Genomic DNA, 17,414 nt, shown 5'->3' with positions numbered 1-17,414 from the left:
GATTTAATAGATGCTGGGGCACGCCAAGATTATTGAGACCTTGAGTAATATTTTAAGTAAAGATTATTAGCTTGATGCAGGTACCAAAAGATAAACCTCTTATACCAATAAAACTTATTCTGGAAAAAAATGGAAGCTTTTCTAAGAAGCCATTAAGATTTCCGCTACTGATTACTGGGACTTTTGTCTAAGAATCTTGCCTTTCAGCAGCCAGTCATTTCGAGATTGTTTGAAGAGGAATAACATATCTGAGCACCTAATTGAGACCTAATCCGTTGTGGAAATATCAGTTTAATGGTATAAAACTACATGACACCTGAAACCCATAGGTTCCTTGTCTAGTAAAGAGTTAGAAGAATCATTTATGATTTCTCTATCCATAGTTTCTGAAAATGAATGAAAATAGAGGAAATGCATGGAAAATCCTGGCAGGCAACACACCTGTGGAAACCTCCTACTGGAGTATTTTGTGAGCAGGTTCATCTCCATAACAAAGTGAGAGATCTGTAGCTTCCAAGTTCAAGATTTGCAGGTGAAAATAGAAATGTCTGGCTCTGCGATTTGCCTCTTGCCATTGTTTACCCCAGATAAATGGTTAGCAGTGAGAGTCACTTAATGAGTCCATTAAATTATTGCAGAACTGGCTCCTCCTTGCTTGATGATAAACCAAACTGCTGTGCTGTTGACCAGCTATAGGCTGTCAATGGCATGAGCTAGAATCTTATATTTTGGCAGGCAGAGAAAAATGTCTCATCTTTAACTTATTTGTGTCTTACTGGAACCATTTGAGAGTCACATCGTTGAATCCAAATGTACCAAACACCTTCCCATTCTAATAGCGGTCTGTTTACAAGGTACGTGATGGTAATGGAAGCTACAATTTGTATTCCTGAAGAATATTGTGTTGTTGACGCCACCACAAGTCCATATTAGAAGACTGATCTAGTCAGCTGTGGCTTTGGTAACCATTTATGACATCAGTGGACAAGAAGGATTAACTAGCAATCTCAGAGTTTTTGCTCAAAAAACCTCTCAGGTGGGGTGGGGGGAGAAAAAGTACTGGACTGTAACATCTGGAATTGGCTCCGAGGTAGATATAATCCCAGGGTGAACTGTAAATGGACACCTCTGAATTGCTCTTTCTTACTAGCAATTATGTATTCTTGTAAATCTCAAGCAACTGCAGGATGACAGCCCTTGAGGTTGCTCTGATAAGTTAATCATCAAGCTATGGTTAGACAGAGATGCTGAAGCCTCAATTTGTTTGAAACCATGCTCAAGCAGTACGCACAAGAAAAAACTAACTAACCCTGGATAACAATACGAGTCCAAAAAGAGTGCTTTGAATTTTTTTTCCTGTGAAATATTAGGAATTTTCCATGTTTTTGACATATAGCCATGTGATTGGAAGCTTTGTTGAGATCCAGCACTGCTAACCGGTTTCCTGGACTGATAACCCAAAAAATCTATCACAATATAAAACACTGGTTAGGCCTCAGTTGGAGTATTGTGTTCAATTCGGGGCACGACATTTTAGGAAGGATGTGAAGGCCATAGAGAGGGTGCAGAAGAGATTTACGAGAATGGTTCCGGGGATGAGGGATTTCAGTTATGTGAAGAGACTGGAGAAGCTGGAGTTGTCCTCTTTAGAGCAGAGAATGTCAAGAGGAGATTTGATAAATCATGAATGGTTTTGATAGAGTAAATAAGGAGAAGCTGCTTCCAGTTGCAGAAGGGTCAGTAACCAGAGGACACAAATTTAAGGTGACATGAGGAAAACATTTTTTACGCAGCGAGTTGTTAATGCACTGCCTGAAAGGGGTGGTGGGAGCAGGTTCAGTAGTAACTTTCAAAAGGGAATTGGATAAATACTTGAAGGGGAAAAAAATTACAGGGCTTTGGGGAAAGAGCAGGGGAGTGGGACTAATTGGATAGCTGTACCAAAGAGCCGGCACAGGCCCAATGGGCCAAATGGCCTCCTTCTGTGCTGTATCATTCTATGATTCTGTGTGACTATTCTGAATTTCTTTCTTATGTTCGTATATGTTCAAATGTCTACTTCTAAAATTGGATAATAGTTTAACAGTATTTTGTAGATTAACAAATGGAAAAGAATTCTTTCTGCTGTTCATCAACTGAAACATCTATTATATGACAATGCAGTAGTGTTCATTTCTGACAGCAAGACAGGTAATAAGTGTTTACTGTCTACATAATTTGATCAAATAATTCATCCAAGGGGAGAACAAAATCCTTTAGGATTGCTTATGACATCCAAATTGATTTATGATTTTAGAAAACTGCCCAGTAAATCAAACTACTAACTACTATTTGGGATGTGCACATCATGAAAGATTCCCATCTTCAATAATGTATTCCTTTGAATTCTCTACCCAGATTAACTAAGATACTTTACTTGGAGATTTGATTTTTCACATTTGTATTGCAACTGGAAAAACTTAGACAAAATCTGCCAAATTTCATGGACAAATCCAAATTGGATCAAAGAACCGCAAGATATGTCATGCCCCAGTCATTGTAGAAGAGGTCTGGCTTCCTCCATCAAGTTGCAATTCAGAAGGTCTGAAGTAGTGGAAAACATCAAAATCAACTTACGAATCTAAAACATTTCAGCTGATGGCATTGAGAACCCAAAAAACTTGACTATAAATTGGGCAGAAGATTTTTGAGAAAGGTTTGATTTTGAAATTTGACCTGAAAGGTGTCACACTCCATCTCTGAATCCTCAGAATAAATTTGCACTGGGTTTACTTAATGTGGTTCCTGCTGATGGTGAATTCTGAACATAGTTACTCTTGCTCCTATCTTTTAAGAGAACGTTGGCTCTAAACATTCTCAGTTTGATAAGAATGCTGAAGATCCACCATCAGGTAGAATGCAGAGACTGCATTCCATTGAGTCCTTAATATTCAGATCAAGAAAACTCTTTAAAATAAATTCCCAGGTGCTCTCTTCCCTCTTGGGGTATCACACTTTTGATCTAATGTACATTAATGATTTTATAGAGTATTTTTTCCAGTATCCTCTACATGTTAAGTGAATAGATTACACAGTTCATTAATGTAGAACACATACAACCATTTAGAAAGTTACCAGGTATTGCTGAGTAGTTCGATAGGTCCTAAAGAGTAAACCCTTGACCAAGATTTTAAATATCCTTGTATTATGAAGTGCTGAAGGTAATACTCAATTCGCCTCCTTAAAATCAAATTAGTTGTAATTTTATAATAATGTGCATGTCATACTACATTGTGCGTGAACAGTTTAAGTTTTAATACTGCAATATCACTAGAATATATCCGATGTACAAACGCACACTGTATGATGTTGCTGTTACTATCTCTTTCTGGCTCATGCTTTTTCCCATTTTTGTATTTTAAACTATTATATTTTCTGTATCCATCAAGCAGAGGTATAAGCATCCTTTCGCTTTTGGCGTTAATTGTCAGAATTTTCCATTCTCAGATCAATGATAGCATGGGCAAATACAGCGTACAGTTCCCTCTGTCCCTATAATGGACCTTAAACCAAACCAGACCATCAGTCCTTTGCACCAGTGAGATATTTTCACTGTCAATGCTCGACCCTTTATGCATGTGGTGAACCACGTCACAACAATTCAGAAGTGTCAAAACATACTAGCACAACAATGATTTGTCAGTATTGAAATCTGTGGGCAAATGACTTTACCCAAGCGCATGGTATGGTACAGCTAGAAGTGCTGGTTCACAGAAATAAATCGCTTTTGTAGCCTGCATCACTCACGAGTTACTATGGTTACATCCCTATGTTATATTTTCCTATAGACTTGCAGTCTCAACCAGGTATCCCATATACAGAAGCTAGACACCATTATTTTTAAACAGTTAATGGCAAGATATTTAGTTCAGACTTTAGAAGGAAAAAAAGACACCAACCTTGGCACTTTTATCAGCAGAAGCAGAAGCAACTTTACTGCCATTAGGTGATGCATCACATGACAGAACTGCTCCATCATGGCATTCGAAGCTCTTCAGCAACTCCCCAGAGACGAAATTCCACACCTAAATTGTTAAAAGTAATGTAGTGGTGAAATCTAGCGTTAAACTTGAATTAAAATGAAAGGTTTATAACAAGGTTTTATGCTGTAATAAAAATTAGAAAACATTCTATATCAGATCTGCATTAACCAAATTACCACTTAGATTTGCATGTGAATCGACATATTTTCCATATTAATGTTAGATGCCCCAAATTAGATATATGTCTGCGTCAGCACAGCTAAACTTTAACTGAACTAAATTTGTACAATTCAATAAGACCTGATGATAATGTGGCAAATGTCCTACAGATCAGTTAGCATCTTAAAGAGAGAGACAAATTCATGTTTTGGATGTAACCCTTACTGCAATTCTATTCTTTACACAATAAATATATTGCAGTTTTGTTACAGCAAAAGAGGTGTCCCCGCACTCGTAAGGGCCGCGCAAGTTCCGGGTTTAGGAATGCGAAGTGCATGCGCGGAAACCTGGAACTTGTGCGCTGTCAAGAATCCTCTTGACAGATCATCCGCATCCCCGGGAGAAGGGCCTCCGCGGGCGGAGAGTTGCGCTATTTGCCCAACTTCTGCCCATCGAATGCCCTTGAAATTCTTATGCCTGCATAAGACCTGCTTTTACCAGCGTAAGAGTTTTGAAAAATAGAAAAATAAAATTTTATCACTCATTTACACATTAAAAACCCTGTCCAATAAGGTAAGTTTATTTTTAGCCCCATTAAATCATATACTTAAAAAAAAAAAATAATCTTAAATATGGAATTTTTAAAAATGATTTATTTCATGTGTTAGTGTATTTTTTTTTTTTAAAGTGATCCCCGTACGTACAGAATCCCCATAAGTATGAATGGGGATTCCCTTCTTTCATTGGTTGGGCCGGCCCATGTGATCCCATGGGTGCTTGCAAGCCGCCAGCGCCCCTGGGATACGTGGGCCTCTACCCAAGGGTACCCGGAGAGGCCCAGGAGCGCGAGTCTCCGTACCTCCCGGACCACCAGGTAAATTCGTAGATTTTTTGCAGGTCAGAGGCATCCGCCCGCGGGAAGCCTCCGACTGCAAAGTTTGGGCCCATGTATTTCACACATCCTCGCAAATAAGGATCAATTGATGCAGGCCACAAGCCAATCTCAGAGAATCTGAAACTCAATATTATTTATATTATTAAGGTCTGATCAGTTCTTATTTCCACTGTCTGGAGCACATTTACCTCTATCTTTAGTCAAAGTGCTATCCCAAAATAAAGGCTTGCAATAGTTAAATGGGAGCTAACCTGAAAAAAATTAGCCATATGATTAAAAAAAAATTTTTTTTAAACATACAATGGCCCGGATTTTGCGGTAGGAATAACGGTGAGGCTATCAGTGTGCATAGCTATTAAAGAGTAAATCGGCCAGCAACTCCCGGAGTCCACACATGCGCAGTTAAACGCAGAAATCAGGAAGTTGCTGTCCAATTTGCCCTGCTCCTCCAGAATCTTCGCTACACCAGTATCTCACCAAGAGACTCGGCATTCACATACATGGAAGGGCGAGAATTTGCAGTACTTACATGATAGATACCCACTAAACACGCCAGAGTTAGGGCTTAGCCACTCAAGTGTAAGTGAATTTTTAATAACGTGATATGTCTTCATTACTGCCAAAAAAACTCCCTGGCACTGAAGAGTTTCATTCCTTCAGATTTTAATTATTGTCGGAGGTTTTTTAAAAATAAACTTTTTTTTCTGTCTCTTATCTCTTTAATCTCATCTTTCTTTCCCTCTCTTTTGCTTTTTGTACATGATTTGGCATTGAATTAAATATTCTAAATTACAGTTCTTGGTTTAGACTCTGCATGTCTCAGTAAGGATTCTTCAATCTGATTGGTTAAGGAGACGTGCCCTGTTCACACCGGTCCCAGATCCCCTGCAGAGGGCGCTGCTCTGTTTTGGCTTTCTAATAACCACAAGTTGCGGTTCAAAAGCCCGCAGAAAGTCTGTGGGCAAGTGTAAGGAACAGCTGGCACTGTTCGTTTGCCGCTGACTGCAAGATCCCGGCCAACCTGTAGATGCCACTTTTTTTTTTTTAAACTCCCAGTGGCTGCCCCACCAATCATGGTTTTGATGTTTCCGAGCCGGAGCACAGGAACATAGGCACATGACATCTTGCCATTTAGCTTCAGTTCCCATTGCTCATATTCAGTGCTTTTAATTAGCAAAGTTCACAAATGTCACACTTTCATGCCTACTCTCTCAAACATGGAGAAGATGATCACCCAATTGGAATTCTAGACACCTGATTTTTTTGTTGTAAATTTCACATTTCAATTTACTGAAGGAATATTTCAGCATGTATGGAGTATTTATTTCACACGGTACTGGTTCACGTAATTACCTGTACAGTTTGCTAACAATGTACATTATTGCATGTTTTTTGGGCTTTTCTTACGATCTACAGTCAATTCTGCTTCCTGTCTACATTTCAATAATGCATAAACTTATTCAATATTTCTCGTATATTCACAAGGGAGTTTGAAATAATGTTTTAATTGCTTTAAGTCCTTGTTCTAACCTAAAAGCTTTGAAGTTTTTACTAGCCTGTCAGTCTTTGATCATATTATACAGGTTCTGAATAAAATCTTGTCCAGAATGTCACAATGGTGTTGTTAGTTAGAACCTCTTACAATCATGCATTATGCATTCTTTGTTTGATCTAGCATAGTTACTTTTCTATTCACAAAATAAACTTAAAGCAGAGGAAATAATTAAACTTAAAAGAGAAATAATTAAAAATGAGAACATTCTTCGTATTCGCCCAGCAGACCTTTAACCTATTACAGGCACTAAAGCTTCACACACCATTTTGATTGTCATTTCTGTACAAAGGATTCTATTTATCTCCTCTCCTCTGGTCTCTCCAGGCTACACACTCAATTCTCCACATCAGATGATGGCTAAGCAACCTTCTCCCAGGCCTTTGCCAATGCTGCTTTTGACTGCTACTCGAAGGTGGTGTGCCAGAATGACCTGGTAACTTGCTTTCCAGTTGGTCAACTGGTCTCTCAAACAGAGAACTAGCCATACAGGAAACCATAGACAAAAAACAATGTCCTGCAATCGAAATGCTATTTTGTGAAGTACCCATAACCGTTTGCTATGAATGAGCTATTTTGGTTCACATGTTTTACATCCATGGCCTGTCAGCTGCTGAGTTCCCAATCTCAGCCCTGCTGCTATAGGGAGGCAGCAGGTAGGGTTCAAGCAATTTACCAAAAGGGAAAAGATTGAAGGAACTCCTGGTTTCTCACGCACACCCTCACAGCAGCATAGTGAAGGACTGGGAGCAAACTGATCTACCCTGCTTCTTAACCAGAGACACAAAAGGAGATCAGCAGAAATAATACCTCTTATTGAAAAGGAATCAAAACAGACAACCTCTACTGCCTTCAAAAATGATTCAGCAATCAGTAAGAATTTATCACCAGGACCACAAGATTGCTTCTGAGAAATGAAATCAACTGCATGAGATACACCGACCAACAAATGTACAAAATTAACAGGAACAACCATTAATTTCTCATGAAGGAGCAATCTACATGATTTTATACCAATGCTAGGAACATACAAAACAAGTTTGCAGAATCAGAAATAGAAGTGTGCAAGTGTGATTTAATAAAACAAAAATCTAGTTAAACCAAGATATTCGTTTGGGAGATTAAAATACTAGGGTGTACAGCCTACAGGTACCATAAAACAGATAGAGGACATAACATCTAGATAACAGTGAACATCACAGCCATGGAAAGAAATTAGTGGACACTGTTACATATCACCTGGACAAGAGGATAGGCAGGGAATTGTTTTTTCAGATCAAGGTGGTCTGCAAAAAAGATTAATGATGAATGATTGATGGCTATTTCAATTGGTCAGATACTGAGATAGGAGAACAGCAGCAGAGTAAAAATAGAGGACTGCGTTTCAACAGCTGCTGTAAAATTGCTTCCTTTCTCAGTTTGTTCTTTAGTCATCTTTAGTAGTGATTGTATTATGGTGCACAAGATGGGGCAGTAGTTTAGATTAAGTGATCATATCACTAGAATGGCATGCTCATGAAGTAATGTAAACAAAAAAGTGACACAAATATTGTTGCTTAAAGAAGCAGAATTTGACATGTTGAAAACTATGTTTGTTAACTGGATTGCAATAATGGTTGGGACATCTACAGTATAAAAACAGGAAGTAATTAAAGAAATGTTGGTGAGGCTACAATCAAAACTCATTCTTGCCAGATTAAAAGGCAAAAGAAACCAAGCTGTAGCAGCAAAGAGTAGTATCAGTGGTAAGCAGGCAGCTTTCAAAACATACAAGGACGCTGGTACTTAGGAGGATTGGGTAAATGATGAAAACAAGCAAAAGCAGGTGAAAAAATTCACGAGAGAAGCCAAGAGAAACACTAAGAGATTTTTCAAATATACACAAAGGCCGACAGAAAATATTGGTCCACTTAAAGATGACAGTTGGATTGGTGGAACCCAGAGCAAAGAAGCAGAATAATTAAACAATAACTTCACATCAATATTCATGCAGGAAGAGGAGGAAAATTGTAAGTCAGGTAGCAAGTTTCTAGGAAGAAAAGAGGAGCTAGATAATATGCAAGCAGCAAAAGATATAGTCACGCAATGTTAGATGCTCTCAAAACTAAAAGTACCTGTCCCAGACAATGTACATTCATGACTCAAAATAAATGAAGACTGAAATTAGCAACGGTTGCTACATTTGGGAGTGGTTCCCGAGGACTAGAAGGAAGCCAACTTTGTTCCTTAAAAAATAAATGATGAGACGTACCTGGAAACTACAGCAGTGTATGTTAAACATCTGTTGTGGGGTAAGTTCACATGCAAGTCAGAGTAACATTCATGGTCACATCCAACAATAGGCAGTACTGAGATTTTATTACATAAACTTGTCCTTGCAGAGTTTTGTAAAACTCAGATTGTACATTTCAAAAATAAAACAATGGTTCCCAATTCATGGCCCGGATTTTGCGGTGCGTCATACTGCCTTTGAAATACACCGCAAGTTTGGGATTTCTGCATGTGTTTGCCATTGCACTGAATCCCAAACTTGCGATCCGTGAAGGTACGCCTTGACAGATCATCCGCACTGCCTAGGAACTCACAATAGGAGCCTGTTTCACATCGTAAAAGAAGATCTGCAGTTCAAAAAAAATCACCATTTTGCATTTCCCCGCTACCAAGACAAACACAGGATTATAGCAGCGTTTACAATCTTATCAGTCGATTTTGATTGGAAATGCATTGCAAAATGATTAGTCCGCCCTTACATTTTTTCTTAACAATGCTACATGCTGTTTGAATTGATTCTATGGATATACAGAAGAAAATAATCTCATTTATCCTGTGAGGTTTCTGTGTTGCATAAAGCTTTTTAGAACAAAGAATCCAGCACACAGATGAGTAGACAGGTTTAGGCTGATTTATTAATAGCGGACCAGAAATTCGGGTCTCCACGGGTGAGTACGCACGGGGCACTCACCCGTAAGCCCAATGGAAGTGCCAGTTTCCTGCATGCACTGCGCATGCGCGGGAAACCGGCACTTCCGTTCCCCTGAAAGAAGGGGTTCAGAAGTCGAACGCGTGCGCAGGAGAGGCTGCGCGTGCGCATCGAACTAATTTTTTTTTGCAGGTTTTCCCGGGAAGGTAAGTCTTCAGAAGTTAGACATGTAAAAAGCAGTCGCAAAGCCTGCTTTTTACAAGGTAAGTGGTGAATTAATTAAAATTAAAACATATTTTCCACAGGTTTATTATTTTTAAATACTTTAAAGAAAGGTAAGTTTATTTTTAGCCCCGTTAGAAAATGTAATTAATTTTTTCAAAAATGTAAATTGTTTAAAATAGTTATTTCATGTAATTTATAGTTTATTTTAAAAATGTGATGGTTTTTAAAAAATTTATTTGAAGATATTGTGATGTTTTGGGGCTTGTAGTATTTATAGGTTTGACAGGTCTTCCTGTCAAACTTATGAATGAAGCATTCCCTGCTACCATTGGCTTTCCATGGCCCATGTGATCCCAGGGGACGCATCGAACTAACTGCACCCCTGGGATACGCAAGCACTGCGCGCCGGCAGTTGGAGCAGGCCCAGGATCGGAATCCCACAGCTCAACGGCCGGCGCGCAAGATAAGTGCAAGTCGGGGGCTTGCACCCGCGGGAAGCCCCCGACCCAAATTTCTGGGCCATATTGTGTACGCTTTGGTGGAGGAAACTTTTTTTGCCGGTCAAGTTCCATTTTAATTACTTAGGAAGTTGAATAAGAAAGTTAAATAAAGTGAACATCTATCAGTTTCCAGTGACCAATTCTGTCCTTTCAACTGAAAAATGAACAAGCTAACAAACAAGATAATGCATTCATAACAAGGAAAATAGATTTATCTATTTTCCGTCTAAATGAGGTCTGAATAATATATTTTAATCCTGAAAATTAACATTGAATAAATGGCTAGGAATCTCTGAAGTTCAACATTACTTGGAGATATAAAACATTGTTAGACCTTTAGTGAGTATCAAAACAGGAAACTGTATACAAAGGGACTAATAAATCGAGAGTTTGGATGAAAAAAATAAAACAAAATGCTGATATGAAATAAGTCCAAGTACCAGTGCAATGAAAAGTTTTTAGAAGGTTTTAACATGTAATTTTAATGGAAGAGAATGAGAGAAGTTTTTGTGGGCGAGGCTTAGTTGCGACAGATTTTGTGGGTGTGTCTTCCTTTGCGCCTAGGCTGTATGCTGCGCTCCTGGCCTTCCTGACGTCACACGCTGCGCACAACTCTGCAGCGCCGAAGGAAGTCTCCGTTCCGGGCCTTGCATGAGGTAAGTGCGTATTCTTTTCGCAGGTCGGCGGCATACTCTGCAGTTACGCCGCCGACCGCAATTTTTTGACCCCATGTCTTTACAGAAAAACGGTGCAGAATTCAGTTTCAGCTACTGGACCTGGGATGCCTCTTACTTTATCAGCACAGCATATCCACTTCACAGTTGCTTCAATCAAATGTCCACCCACGGCCTCTATAGAGGAGCTCTTCAACTGTTGATTTCTCACTCTTGGCTATGCTTCAAATCAAAGTAAGCTACTCTTTGAATTCTGGGAGTTTGAGTTGAGCCCAAAATGATGGGACTAAAGTCTCTCTCTCTGCTGACTGTACTGATGCTACATGAAATGAGTTTGGCAGCTTCTAGTGGACTTGGGCCCATGGCACAAAACGGTGGCATAGTGGTTAGCACTGTTGCCTCACAGCGCCAGAGACCCGGGTTCGAATCCGGCCTCGGGCGACTGTCTGTGTGGAGTTTGCACATTCTCCCCGTGTTTGCGTGGGTTTTCTCCGGGTGCTCCGGTTTCCTCCCACAGTCCAAAGATGTGCGGGTTAGGTTGATTGGCTATGATAAATTGACCCTTAGTGTTAGGGGGATTAAATACGTGGGGTTACAGGGATAGGGTGGGATATGTGTCGGTGCAGGCTCGATGGGCCGAAATGGCCTCTATCTGCACTGTGAGGTTTCTGTGATTTCTGTGATCCCAAAACCTGGCACGATTTGCATTCACTCAGACAGGCCATGAGATGTAAGGTATGGGAATCTGAAAAAAATTACACCGGTACAGTATAGGTTCTCTTCTGGGGCAGTATTACGTCACATTGTTGGAACAGAGTAGAATGGCCTCAAGTATACATATGGACATGCTGCATCTAACCTCTGAATATTGTCAACACTGGGTGACAAACCGTAAAAAACAAAATTCCAAGAACTACTATCTCAATTTTATATATAAACAAAAAAAGAGGCATGTAAAGGACCTTAAATTTGAATTACTTCTCCCTACATGGCTGTTTCCTTTATAATTTTCCTAAAAACAAAAAGTGCAACATATTTCGTCATAATAACAAATGACCTTTTCACTATGTATTCCTTACCTTCACAGTCCCATCAAAGGACCAGGACAGAAGTTGTGACTTTCTCAACAACTTAAAGTTTTTCACTTGTTCAGTGTGTCCTTCAAGGACTTTGCATTCCTCTGTGTGCCAATTCCATACCTATGTTTAAAACATAAGGAAGAGCATAAACATAACATTTCTCAGCATAGCTCCATCAATAGGCAACCAATATTCTTCAGTCAACTGGGAAACAGAAGATAATAGTTTTCACATTTGTTCATATTTACACTCTTCCCCCAACTCAATTTTCACATTCATGTTTACTTTTGAAATGGTGGTTGAGTAACTAAAGCTAAACTCACCACTATTTTGGGGTGGATCCTGCTGATCATTTCCAATTTTACTCCCCTTCTCATCCCAGTGCTATGTTCTGGTTCACTGTGCAGAAAGAGAGCCTTTTCCCTCAGTCAGCTACCCAATAATAATGAACTCTACCCTCCATGAAAAGTCTGTATGTGTGAATCCCATTTGAAAGCGGCCTCTGATCTCAGGGGACCACTGCTCTAACACTGGTATTCAGGGCCTCCCTGGTCACAGTGTCAACTTGGCTCTGTCAGTAGCTCTCTTGGAACTTCTTGAGAATTCAAAAAGGTTCCATATGAATGCAGATTCGTTAATCCTTCCTCCATTATTGTCTCAGTTGGTTCAGATAATATTCTTTTTCACAAAGAAAGCCCAACTTTTGACAGTTATAACCACTGAATTATCCATGATAAAGGCTCCTGCTTTAAGTTACACTTGCATTCAGAAACAATCAAAACAAATTCCACATTTCAGAGAAGAAAATTAATCTAAATACTTGAGGCACATTGGCTCTGATGTGCATAATACATCCTTCAATGCTGACACACATCTTCAGATGGCTCATGCTTATTTCTGATGAAGGCTCAAAAGGATTAAAACTGTAACGTGTTTTTCACAGCCAAACTGGAGTTATAAATATATAAATTTATAAAATGGAATATAATCGCTACATTCATATGCACTAAAAGACAATGGAATAAATAGGCTCCTCACAATGATTTACTGATTTATTTTAAAATCAGTTTTCTTTTAACATTGCTGTGACCCAGATCTGTAATCCAGGCTCAGCAGTCAAATTCACGTGGGCAATAAACTGCTGAGTGCCTCAATGCCTATTTTTTTTGCACATACATGCATGCTGGCTATATTAGACACAGGGTACACAAGCACCAGGGAAATTTCACACGACACACCAGTTGTTATAGAAGTGTATAGACAGAGAAATACGCTGGCTCAAAAGTAGACAGAGAGTCTACTGCCAATTTATTCAGCTTTGTATCCACATCAGCACCACTATGAAGCATTGTAGGTCAATCTTGCCCAAATGTTAATTCAGAAAGTTCCAAGAAGCAGCAGTTTGATTCTGGAATGAATCAGAGCTCCATTTGTCACTACAGGAAACTCTCGTTTAAACGGCACCTAAATATACGGAATTCTCTAATAACTGGCAAAATTCTCACTCCGAAAACAACACCTCAATAACCGGAAATGTTGCCAAGTCTGAGTCCGGTGGCCGAGTTAGTCAGCGGGGGTAGTTCTCCAAACTGCCACTACTTGGCGCTATCGGAAGTCCTTAGAGTTATGGATTACCCTCAACTGGCAGTACTGTACTTAATCAAGCATCTTCCACCAGCCATTTAACACAACATTCTGTAGGGGAGTACCCAATTACTGTATACTGCACATTTCTTGATTTTTAAATTTTTGTTTGTTAAAAATAGCCTCGGTAGATAACCCTCTCCATCATCTGGAATTTTTAATCAACCGGCACCATCCCGGTCCCGTCGGTGCCGGATACCAAAGAGTGTCCTGTATAACGTGTTTTTGTATCTGGAGGCATAGAATATAGAAGCAAGGATGTAACGTTGAACTTGCATAAAACCATAGGCCACTTGGAATATTGCGTAGTTTTAGGGACCCCATTATAGGGAGGATTTTAAGAGCAATACAAAAAGTATAGTACAGATAGATTACAATGTTAATAGAAATTAGGTCTTCTAGTTAAGCAGTTGGAGAAGTTAGGGCTATTTTCTAGCAGACCCGAGAAGGTTATAGGTGATCTGATGGTGCTCTTCAAAACTATGAAGTGTTATAAGGCACGTAGTGTTAGATTGTTTCCACTGGTCAGTGAGACAACAAGAAGAGGGTACAAATTCGAGATAATCACAAAAAAAGGAAAGTAGAAACAATCTTTCTACAGACAGTAGTTAGAATTTTGAATTCTCTGCCACAAAACTGCTGTTGAAGCAGAATCCATAAATTCTTTTAAGAGGGAATTAGATGGTTGCTTGAAAGAGGATTATTAATGGGTATAGGGAGCAAGCAAAAATGTGGGATTAGGCTAAGTGGTTCATGTGGAGTAAACAGCAATGCAGACTTGATGGGTCACATAACCAGTTTAACTTTCTTTGTTTTATTAAACCAAACTTTCACCTACTTGCCCCCATTTCCAATTGGCAGCATCTTCAATTTTCCACTTAAACATGTACATTTCTTTAAATGCTGGTGACATTTATATACAACCTCTATTGTTAATTCAAAAAGGATGTCAAAAACTGCACATTTAAAATTTTATATTGAACTGAACGAAAACTATGACAACCATTTAAAATGGAACCCTTTACTCACATAAAACAGGACAACAGTCACCAAGATTGATCTATTTCAATAGTCACATTCCTGTTACTGTACATGTTCTCGTGAAAGCCAGGTTCATAGTAGTTAATAGAGATTCAGAGTATATTAACGCCATTGTAAAACACTCTTAAAGGCTATTACAAGAACTGTTACAAAAATTATCAGCAGGACTTCACTTATTTGCTTTAGTTTCAAATTCACTTTTACATTAAGCTGCCAAATTGGACCTGCAGTGCAAACATCAAGATTGATGGACATTACAGAGAAAGCCTGAAGCAAGAATGAAGACATTAAAAACAAAAGGAGAAAATAATAGGCCATCAGCAAAACGTACATCTACTGGCACAGTGAGGCGCAATGGAAATATTTTTGTTCCCATAAAATTACCATGCACAAGTATGTTTATTCATTCTTTTATTTGGTAAACTGTAAACTACAGTAGCCTGTTAAATATGCAAAACTGAGGGAAGATAAATGTATGAACTTCCCTTGTGAGATATTCTACCCCATTTAAGGGATTAAATGTTATTTAAAGGATAACTATATATTTAAAAGCTTATTGAAGAGTTTTTTTTTTTGAGGGTTTAAATTTCCTTCCACCAACTTATTTCCTCCCATTTATGTGGTCTTGCCAGACTGTGCAGATGGTGAGGGTAAACATTTCCCCAGTTCTCCACCAATGCTGCTCTTAACTGGCCTGTAGAAGATACACACAGGTGTCGAGTGATGACCCCCCCCCCCCTCCTGACATGGTTTCTCCACCACAACCCACCAATGGCAGAAATGGGCCAACTAACCTTTTCTCATTACGTGCTTTATATAAAGCACAGCAGTCATGCTGACTGAAAGGTAGAACTCACAATGCTACTGACTGCTGATTTTCTGATCTCGGTCACATCATCGCAGGAGCAAAAAAAAGTCATGAGGAGAGTTAGCACTAGCCACCCATTTGCCTTTACCAGTGGCCAGATAACAGCAGCATTATCGGAGTACTGGGGAATATATTCCTCCTCATCCTTGCAGTTAATGCACAGCCTCTAGAAGAGGTTCTGTAAAGCTCTGTTCCCTGCTCTTAAAACAAAAAGATAAGTTAAACAAACTCTAAAATACCTAACTGTACATCTTATATTATGCACTCTTTGGTTGTGTGCCCTCCATGGTATGAAAAGCAGCTAAAATCATGATGTCCAAACATCAATCACCTATACTACAGCCCTGAAACCAATTCTCAAACAGATACTCACTCAGCTGGCTTTCAAGACGTGAGCTTTTACTGGGAGTCTCTCACTATCCACAACTTTGTTGGGGTAAAAACAAAAGTCTTTTAAATCATTTTGCTTGATGTCTCCTCTCTTCAATCAATAATCGCATATGCACCCATGCCATACCAGATTGGCCAGTCAGAGCTAGATTCACCTGTTGCAGTTACCACAAGCCTGAAATTTCTTGGAGAATAAATCATAATTTTCCAATCAATCAGCCACAGTGTGACTTATTTACAATGCCAGCTGTGTTGCACGACAGCTTTAGACAGTTGCTCCCCATCAATGTTGCTGCTTGTCTAATGGGCCTGGCAAATGAGCTATTGTCAAGTTAGGAGCATACCTTATACCACTGCCTTTTAGTTATGTTCCTGAATAGATGCGTGAGCTCTTTGCTGATGGGAAGGAAGTGTTAAGCCATCCTAACAGTCTTGCTGGGATGGGGTTTGGGGAGGGGAGGGGGGGGGCAAGAAAGTTTGTCAAAATGTTAACCATTTTCTTTTGGGGGGGGGGGGGGGGGGGGGCGATCAAAGAGCATTAGCCTTTGATTTCCCATTGTTTTGGCTGATTAGAGTTGTGAGCATAAGGTCCTAACAGCTAGGCTATCAGTTTCCCTGATCTCTGAGAATCTGACTAATCATCCTCCAGCACCCATTGACCGGTCTGATGCCTGGTCAGCAGAGCTTACTTCCAGTGATGAAACAATGATGCTGAATGCAAAGACACTGCCGGGATGGAATCGCCATTTATCAGCAGTCTGGTCTGTCACAAATTACTCCGTTTCAGAGAAAGGCGTGAGGCAGGATCATTCACATGCTTCAATTCACTGAACCGGCTGTAGTGGGCATTGGTGACATGCACACCTCACATATTCAGTGCAAGATTTCACAGCTGAAGCATCTGCTCTTTAAAATGAGGCAATTTGCTGCCCGATTTAACATTTGAAGCGCTGAGGTCAATTCCTATTAGAATTTTTGCTATTACCTGAAAGACTGGAGAGAATAAAAAGAACTGAAGAGTTCAAAAGATTGCTACATATCCAGAATAATTCACAAACACCAAACTAATCAAGATTTCAAAATTACAGCCAGAAGTCACGTCACTCATTTTATACACATTGGGAAATGTTTCACTGTGAAACCAGATTCAACTGCAATGTAACGATTTAAAATTTATCTTGTAAGCTACAGAAACTGAACTGACCGTACAGAAAATCAGTAAGTGAGAAAGCAGTTAGCAGCAACTGCTGAAAACAATCAACTTTCGTAGCAAAAACATTGCACAATGTTGTTTTGCTCGTTCTTCCAAAACTTCAGGCATGCAGTCACAGTAAGAATTTTAACTAGTCAACCCACAATTATATTGCAAATAGGGATACAAATTTAGAAATGAAGTCTCATATAGAAGTATATAAGGGTACCTGTACCAAGCCCACATTGTTAGC

At 39.4% G+C, this 17,414-nt stretch overlaps 1 protein-coding gene across 4 annotated transcripts in view; it reads right to left on the bottom strand.

The window, feature by feature from the left end:
- Positions 1–17,414, bottom strand: part of apaf1 (apoptotic peptidase activating factor 1) — a 214,521-nt gene that overhangs the window by 58,821 nt on the left and 138,286 nt on the right. For all 4 annotated transcript variants that reach the window (XM_086010199.1, XM_086010197.1, XM_086010200.1 and 1 more), the window contains 2 exons: positions 12,027–12,146; positions 3,939–4,064 (listed from right to left, as the gene is read on the bottom strand). In XM_086010199.1, coding sequence (XP_085866325.1) covers positions 3,939–4,064; positions 12,027–12,146 — 246 coding nt within the window. The remainder of the gene's footprint in view (positions 1–3,938; positions 4,065–12,026; positions 12,147–17,414) is intronic.

The sequence above is a fragment of the Somniosus microcephalus genome, chromosome 17, assembly GCF_052327205.1.
Source record: "Somniosus microcephalus isolate GS21.2 chromosome 17, FLI_Smic_1.0, whole genome shotgun sequence".
In the NCBI taxonomy this organism is placed as follows: Eukaryota; Metazoa; Chordata; class Chondrichthyes; order Squaliformes; family Somniosidae; genus Somniosus; species Somniosus microcephalus.
Note: the sequence above shows the minus strand (reverse complement) of the source record. Positions and strands in the feature narration are given on the sequence as shown.